Consider the following 8,791-nt stretch of genomic DNA (forward strand, 5'->3'; position numbering starts at 1 on the left):
TTGCTTCAGTAGTTCGTGAGATAAACCCTTTCTAATATTTTCCCCGTTTTTTCCACATTTTCCTGAGTTTCTTCGGTCGTATTAGTCTTAGAGTGATAATATAATATAGCCTATAGCCTTACTCGATAAATGAGCTATCTAACACTGAAATACGTTTTTAAATCGGACCTGTAGTTCCTGAAATTAGCGCATTCAAGCAAACATACACTTCAGGTTTATAATATTAAGTATAGATTTTTTTCAATTATCGCTTGACAAACTCGAGTCTCGACCTAAAAGACTTACGTAACTTGCATAGTAGGATATGCTTTCCGTTCTTAAAACAACGCCGAAACTCCCAAACTTGTATCTATAAAGAATCAGGAGTTCTCTCAGCACCTTCCGAACCAGGCCACGGTATACAAGGTATACCCCGGTGCAAAATCTAACTTGTTGGTATACTTCTCACGAAACCGAAGTCACTACATGTTTCGCTATAAATTTTGAGGAGTTCCCTCGATTACTTATGGATCCTTCATCAGATCACCACTTCTGTGAATATAATACTAAATTGGTATGATACCCTATATACCAAAAGAAAAATTTTGAAAATCGGTTAATAAACGGCGGAGTAATCGTTGAACATAAAAAAACGAAGACAACACCTCCCCCATTTTGAAAGTCGGTTAAAATTGAAGCATATGTGTTATTCTGATGTACAAGCTATATTATTGTAAAGTTTCATTAAAATCCGTTCAGTAGTTTTTGCGTGAAAGGGAAACAAACATCCATACATCCACACATCCAAACTAACTTTCGCCTTTATAATATTAGTAGGCTTATTGTAAAGTTTCATTAAATTCCGTTCAGTAGTATTTGCGTGAAAGAGTAACAAAGATCCATACATCCATACATCCAAACATCCAAACAAACTTTCGCCTTTATAATATTAGTAGGACTAGTAGGATTGGCGTTTAGTTGTACAAATGTACAGGCCACTGTGATCTCAAATATCTCCTCTTTGGTTAAGAATTCAAAATTTAAATTTATATATTCATTTATTTGGTATAAGTATATGAGTTTCCAAAACAGTCATTTATTTGTTTTTTCTTGATTATTTTTTCTTTGGAGTCGTCCATATCGCATAATGGAAAAATTTAAATATCGCTTTATTTACGAACTACTCGTAGTAGTTCCTGAGATTAGCGCGTTCAAACAAACAAACAAACTAACAAACTCTTCCGCTTTATAATATTAGTATAGATATGAGTTCTACCGTGGTTCGTGGCACGAGTGCTGCAGAAACAACTCGAAGAATTAACAATGTGTATGGCGCTGGTGTCGCAAAAGAAAACACGGTACGGTTTTGGTTCCAACGTTTTCGTTCTGGAAATTTCAACCTTCAGAACAAGCCCCGTGGACGACCCGAGACCATAATGAATAATGAAGAATTAAAGGCTATGTAGAAGCCGCTTCATCGCAAACCACTTCAGAGCTAGCAGCAGTGCTTCGGTGTAAGTGATAAAACTGCTTTAATCCACTTTTGAAGCAAATTGGGAAGATAAAATTGAAAGGACTGCTGCGTTACATTGCTCAACCGACATAACAATGACGGGATTTTAAATCGGATCATTACTTGTGATGAAAAATGGATCATTTACGACAATCGGAAGCGTTCGTTGCAATGGCTGTCCCCTGAAGAATCAGCCAAATCCCGCCGTAAGCGAAAATTGACTCAGAAAAAGTTACTTGTGAGTGTTTGGTGGACTAGTGCCAATGTCTTTCACTACAGCTTTCTAAAATCTGGCCAAACGGTTACGGCAGATATCTATTGTCAGCAACTGCAAACCATGATGGAAGAACTAGCTACTAAACAACCCAGGCTGGTCAAACGCTCTAGGCCACTGATGTTTCAGGACAACGCTAGACCACACACTGCACAACAGACTGCCGCAAAACTGGAGGAGCTGCAATTGGAATGTCTGCGACATTCACCGTACTTCCCGGACCTTGCTCCAACAGATTACCATATTTTTCGGAATTTGGATAGCTTCCTACAAGGCAAAAAATTCAACTCCGATGTGGCAGTCCAAACCGCATTCAAATAATTTATTGACTCTCGTCCCTGCGTTTATTTTAGTAAAGAAATCAATGAACTACCCTTAAGATGTCAAAAATGCATCGATAACAATGGTACATACTTTGATTAATTAAATACTAGCTATTTGACCGAGCTTAGCTCGGTATTCGATAAAACACGAAGAAAATTACATATTTAAATAAGAACCTAATATATTTTGTATCAAAATTAAAATTTGCTATTGAACAAATACATAACAAACTAGATGCCTCCATATTTTATATGTTATTGTACCTTTTAGCAAAACGAATTATAATACGAGGGCTGCCTTTTAAGTTTTGTCGTTTGGAATAAATACAGGCAATCTAATCGATTATCAACATTTATTGTTTTTTTCAAGAATTCTTCGCAATATTTAAAATGCTTTTGCATGCGTTCAAACCAGTTTTTAAAACATTTATTTCAGTCTGAAGTTGGGTAGTCAAAATGACCGATTTTTAAGCGTAAACAGCTTCTACAGGTGAGCTTAAACGTTGGCCACAAAGACTTTGCTTAATTTTGTGGAACTTATTAAAATCCTTAGGGCTCAAGCCAGGGCTGTAAGGCGGATGATCTAAAATTTCAACGTTTTGGGTTCACAAATACATCTTTCTTTGACCGGCGATACTCGTATGCGAACATGCGTTGTCATGGCCAGGAACATACGACGTCTTGAATCGTTTTTTTCGAAATTCGGTGATGACTTGTGGCAAACAAGCTGTGGTATACCAGTCAGCGGTAACCGATTTACAATCTTCGGGTACAATAGTGGCGATGTGACCACCCTTTGTCGCAATGGAGGCAAACATTTTTTTTAAAGTGCTCTGTGAGTCCATGACTTTGGTCGATTTTGGCTCATTCTAGAAAAGCCAGACAGTAGACTGCTGCTTAGAATTTGGATCATAAGCATATATCCAAAACTCGTCACCATTGAGCAAACGATAAACGTGCTTTGACTCGCTGCAGAGTTTTGCGACAAAAACTAACACGGGCTGTTTTTGGTCGTCGCTAAGCAAACAAGGTATCTTAAGAGAAATCACAATTTTTACTCCAAATTTTTCGTGCAAGATTTTTTGGACAGTGGTCCCTGAAATGCCCATAGATGCCTCTATTTCGCTATATATCACATAACGGTCTTCGAGGATTAGCTGCTGCACGGCTTCAATATTCTCTTGCGTTACGACGGTTTTTCGACGATCATCACGTGGCTGGTCACTGAGTTAAACTTCTAAATGCCAGCGTTCTATAATCCTAAGACATGGTCCTGCATCACTAAGTACAGAAGTGATCTCAAAACGCCGAAGTCGCGATAATCCACTTCGTTAGTTGTAAAAAATTATCGCACAGAAATTTTCCTGTAACATTTCCATTTTTACAACCGACTGGTCACCTTTCAATAGACGATACAATAAGACTATTCGACCAATATGAATAATTTCTCTTGTTTTTAAAACCCAAATACAATGAGATTAAAATCTCATATGGCTTCTTTTTCAATGATCGCGGGAAATTTACAAGCGACAGAACTTAAAAGGCAGCCCTCGTAGGTCCTTTAATCATCAATCACAATCCATTTTCCGAAGTAAACTCTAGGGGTCTTTTACCTGAGCTTGGTAAACTAGGGAATAATAAAAAATGTATTTCGTTTCCTTTTAAATACTTTAATATAAATTTATATTTTTGGTAGTTCGTCAGTTCTTGCCGTTTACCATCCGTGGAGACCATGAACACCATGCACGCCGTGAGCGATGGGCGCGGCGACCACGCTGTGGGCGACCACGGCGGGGCTGGTGCGGACGTCGACGCGGGACTGGTGGGACACGGCGGCGGGGAGCGCGTGCGCGACCACGGGCGCGGCCACGTGCGAGATCACGGGCGCGGCCACGGCGTGCGACACGATGGCCGGGCTGTGGTGCACATCGACGCGGGACTGGTGGGACACGGCGTGGGCGGGGGCGGCGATCACGGTGGCGTGGGCGACGGGGGCGGCGACGGCGGCGTGGGATCCCCACAGGCCCAGGGAGCGCTTGTGGAGGCTGTGAGCCAGGAGGGGCGAAGCGTGGAGGCCGCTGAGGCCGTGAGCGCCCCACGCGGAGACGGAGGGAGCGGAGGCATAGACCGGAGCGTGAACGGCGTGGGACACGATGGCCGGGCTATGGCTGATGTCAACGCGGGACTGGTGGGACACGGCGGCGGGGGCGGCGATTACTGCGGGAGCGACATGGGCGATGGCGGCGTGGGCGATAGGGGCAGCGATGGCAGCGTGAGCGATGTGGCCGTGGGGTTCCAGGGCTTTAGCCTGGTAGTGGAGGGCGCGGGCGCCGATGACCTCGGCGGTGTCCAGGGGGCGGCCGTGAGGGTCCAGGACGATGGCGGGATGGTGCGCGGGCTGCGCCAGCGGCAGGAGGGAGGCGCGCGCCACGGCGGCCACGGCGAGGAACACCACCAGCGATTGCATTGCGAACGTGGTCTGTGCTGTCTGACGAACTGGATCACTTCAAACCCACACGGCTGACTGATACTTTTGGCCCGCTCTCTGCCATATTTATAGTAAACGGAAATGTAGTTACTCGCTTAGTTATGTCGTTGACCGGTAAAGTTAGAATCAATGTCAGGTGTAACCGACGGTGAATTGACCTTGAAGTATATTTTATTAATCAACCCTACTTTCACTTTAAACTGTATGCAGTGCTAATGCTTAAGGACGCTATCACATTTTTTCACAAATGTCAGCGATTTTCAGGTACCTTTTTAAAGAATTAGGAGTCACACTGCGAGGATATTTTGGTTTCAAATGAAAGATAATAATATATTCATCTCCACGTCTATACTATAAACATTTTATAGCCGCATTCAACATTTTCACATAAGTAAATACGTTTTAACCATCACAATAATCGCAAAATATTAAAAAAATGGGGTTTGATTAGGTACCATTATAGCTAAATACACTGAAGTAAGGAAAATAAACATACAAAAATATTGTTGCTTATTTAGTCCCCTATACGAATAGCTAAATATTTTATATAAAAATAAATGACATTTCCATTTATAACCTCTTCTCTAGGATCATTTCTTTAAACTAAAAATAATTTGTTTATTAGTATCAATATTCAAAAAGTATTTATTCCATTTTTTGCACATTACAAAATTTGGACATGTCAAGATTTAAATGAAAAAATATGAAATTAACAATTTTTAAATATGGATTACGGGGAAGGTTGTCTGCTTTATAATTATTGGACTCTGTTTAATAACTGCATTTGTGTATCATGCTACAAAAAATTACGTATTGCGATATGAATGCAGTCATGTTCTTTAGATCATTTAAAATGGCATCCATAACTTAAAAAATGTGGGTTGATCTACAATTAATGACTGCGAGTACATACGAGTATTGAATACTTAAATCCATATTATAAAAATATAAACTTTAGCTAACCTTAGTATGCCTCGAGAATTATACTGAAAACAGTTGACAACAGTCTCCTTAACGGGGGGGTATCCTGAGGGTGGTAGTGATAAGGGGGATTTTCCTCACTTAAACCATCCCTCCTCACTCCATCTCACCACCAGATTACTCGGTTATAATCTAAACTTAAAAATAATAATATCTTCATTTTAGGTCCCTCCGTCATCACCATCATATTGAACTTTTCTTTAGAAGTATTCCAAAAACCTAAAAAAATAGTTGGTTTAGTGACATTAAATGTACTTAATACTATAAAATATATACATATTATAATATTGTATAAGGGGCAATATGCTTTATGTAAGTTTTCCATTATTAACCCATCAAGCCCCAAGCGGAACCCAGGTGCCGCATAACAACTGAATATCTATTGTGTCTGGTATGTATTAAAAAATAAATTTCAAAAAGTAAATCAATGTAACGATTTGACTACTTACAGGGGGGAGGTGTAAGAGTTGTTGATCATTTTACTCTCCGTTAGAACTTTTTTATTTCAATAAAATCATTGTTTCAAACTTACGTTTGAAATGATAATCCCAATATTGTGATGCCTTCTTAAGGGAGTAAGGATTAAAAACTTGCATGAAACTTGCTTCTAAATATTTCTGTTCGTCGTCTATTTTGAAGCATTTTCAAATCCTGAAAAAAAAACATTTAGTCCATGACAATATTTTTATCGATATACTTCAACCAAGGTGCATCCCTAAAGCACACGTAAAAATCTATGCTATATTTGTAGCCAAATTATTACTTGATGTGACATTTTTATCACTAATGGCATAAACAGCATGATTAAGCGATTATTAAACTTATAAATTTTCTTTTTAACTTACAAAAAATACCGATTGATAAGCCCAAAAACGTTGTTGAAAACTTACGTATGTTATGTTAAATCCACGTGTTTGAGGCATTCCTTGGCCGTTTTTATGGTTTATTATTTAGCGGAACCACAAAACCCAACAAGATATTGCATTTAACGTTCACTAAGCACTTTTAAAACATGAAATATGCAGACCGACTCCTTTGTTATGTTCTACTGAGTCGGACATAACATTACAGGCTTTTGACGTTTACACACCGATATGAGCTTCCTCTTTCACTCAACTTACAGCATCGTTAGTAAGAAAGAGTAACATTATCAACTGTCAAAATATAAGGCAATAGTATTATACCTTCATGAAGAAACTATTTTTAATTTGTTTAACAAATGATTCACAAAATACTTGAACCTGTGTTATTGCATCAATGTATACCTACTCGTGTTGCTGGTAAGGAATAATTTCTAGAAAGTAATCGTATATTATAGGAAAACTCGATTAGAATGTTTTTATTTTTTATCTTTAAATTGAATTTTTTAAACTTATAATAGAAGTTTGCAAAAAGACTGGAGAAGAGATAGATTCAAAAATTGTTATTTATTACTGACTACTTTCCTTCAGTAAGTCGAGGATACTTTATGAGGTCTACTTTATGCAAAACCGTGTCAGCTGTACAAAACCTAAAAAATCTTTTTTTTCTTACTTTTTTACATATATCTGTCTCATTGATTTATCTTAAGCTATTATATAATATATATATATTAATAGCGTCCTTATTTATGAAACTAGATGTCCCGCGCGGCTTCGCCCGCGTAAATTAGGAATTTTCCAGAAACTGTACATTTTCCCATAAAAATAGCTATAAATACTTACTCCTTTTACGTGGCCTACTCTATATATGTGCCAAATATTGCCATAAAAATTGCTCCAGTAGTTCGTGAGATAAACCCTTTCTAATATTTTCCCCGTTTTTTCCACATTTTCCTGAGTTTCTTCGGTCGTATTAGTCTTATCGTGATAATATAATATAGCCTATAGCCTTACTCGATAAATGAGCTATCTAACACTGAAATAAGTTTTTAAATCGGACCTGTAGTTCCTGAAATTAGCGCATTCAAGCAAACATACGCTTCAGGTTTATAATATTAAGTATAGATTTTTTTCAATTATCGCTTGACAAACTCGAGTCTCGACCTAAAAGACTATGAAAAGGCTCATAATCATAGGACGATGCATGGTATAATATGGTAGTGATGATGATGATTAAGAACGTAATTTGCATAGTATATATGCTTTCCGTTCTTAAAACAACGCCGAAACTCCCAAACTTGTATCTATAAAGAATCAGGAGTTCTCTCAGCACCTTCCGAACCAGGCCACGGTATACAAGGTATACCTCGGTGCAAAATCTAACTTGTTGGTATACTTCTCACGAAACCGAAGTCACTACATGTTTCGCTATAAATTTTGAGGAGTTCCCTCGATTACTTATGGATCCTTCATCAGATCACCACTTCTGTGAATATAATACTAAATTGGTATGATACCCTATATACCAAAAGAAAAATTTTGAAAATCGGTTAATAAACGGCGGAGTAATCGTTGAACATAAAAAAACGAAGACAACACCTCCCCCATTTTGAAAGTCGGTTAAAATTGAAGCATATGTGTTATTCTGATGTACAAGCTATATTATTGTAAAGTTTCATTAAAATCCGTTCAGTAGTTTTTGCGTGAAAGGGAAACAAACATCCATACATCCACACATCCAAACTAACTTTCGCCTTTATAATATTAGTAGGCTTATTGTAAAGTTTCATTAAATTCCGTTCAGTAGTTTTTGCGTGAAAGAGTAACAAAGATCCATACATCCATACATCCAAACATCCAAACAAACTTTCGCCTTTATAATATTAGTAGGACTAGTAGGATTGGCGTTTAGTTGTACAAATGTACAGGCCACTGTGATCTCAAATATCTCCTCTTTGGTTAAGAATTCAAAATTTAAATTTATATATTCATTTATTTGGTATAAGTATATGAGTTTCCAAAACAGTCATTTATTTGTTTTTTCTTGATTATTTTTTCTTTGGAGTCGTCCATATCGCATAATGGAAAAATTTAAATATCGCTTTATTTACGAACTAGTAGTTCCTGAGATTAGCGCGTTCAAACAAACAAACAAACTAACAAACTCTTCCGCTTTATAATATTAGTATAGATATGAGTTCTACCGTGGTTCGTGGCACGAGTGCTGCAGAAACAACTCGAAGAATTAACAATGTGTATGGCGCTGGTGTCGCAAAAGAAAACACGGTACGGTTTTGGTTCCAACGTTTTCGTTCTGGAAATTTCAACCTTCAGAACAAGCCCCGTGGACGACCCGAGACCATAATGAATAAT

General features: G+C 38.2%; 1 protein-coding gene across 2 annotated transcripts; it reads right to left on the bottom strand.

Annotated features, from left to right (window-relative positions):
* Window positions 1-3,743: 3,743 nt before the first annotated feature.
* LOC121738323 (cuticle protein 65-like) lies at window positions 3,744-4,604 on the bottom strand. Of its 2 annotated transcripts, none has more exons than XM_042130303.1 (2): window positions 4,328-4,604; window positions 3,744-3,859 (listed from the first exon to the last, which is right to left on the bottom strand). In XM_042130303.1, exons 1-2 carry the CDS (start codon window positions 4,554-4,556, stop codon window positions 3,804-3,806), a joined length of 285 nt encoding a protein of 94 aa, XP_041986237.1. In that variant the 5' UTR covers window positions 4,557-4,604; the 3' UTR covers window positions 3,744-3,803. The 2 variants fall into 2 exon arrangements, with proteins under 2 accessions (XP_041986237.1, XP_041986236.1); XM_042130302.1 differs by having other exon boundaries at window positions 3,744-3,930; window positions 4,297-4,604.
* Between the last annotated feature and the right edge of the window lie 4,187 nt (window positions 4,605-8,791).

This window comes from Aricia agestis, chromosome Z (genome assembly GCF_905147365.1).
Source record: "Aricia agestis chromosome Z, ilAriAges1.1, whole genome shotgun sequence".
Lineage (NCBI taxonomy): Eukaryota > Metazoa > Arthropoda > Insecta > Lepidoptera > Lycaenidae > Aricia > Aricia agestis.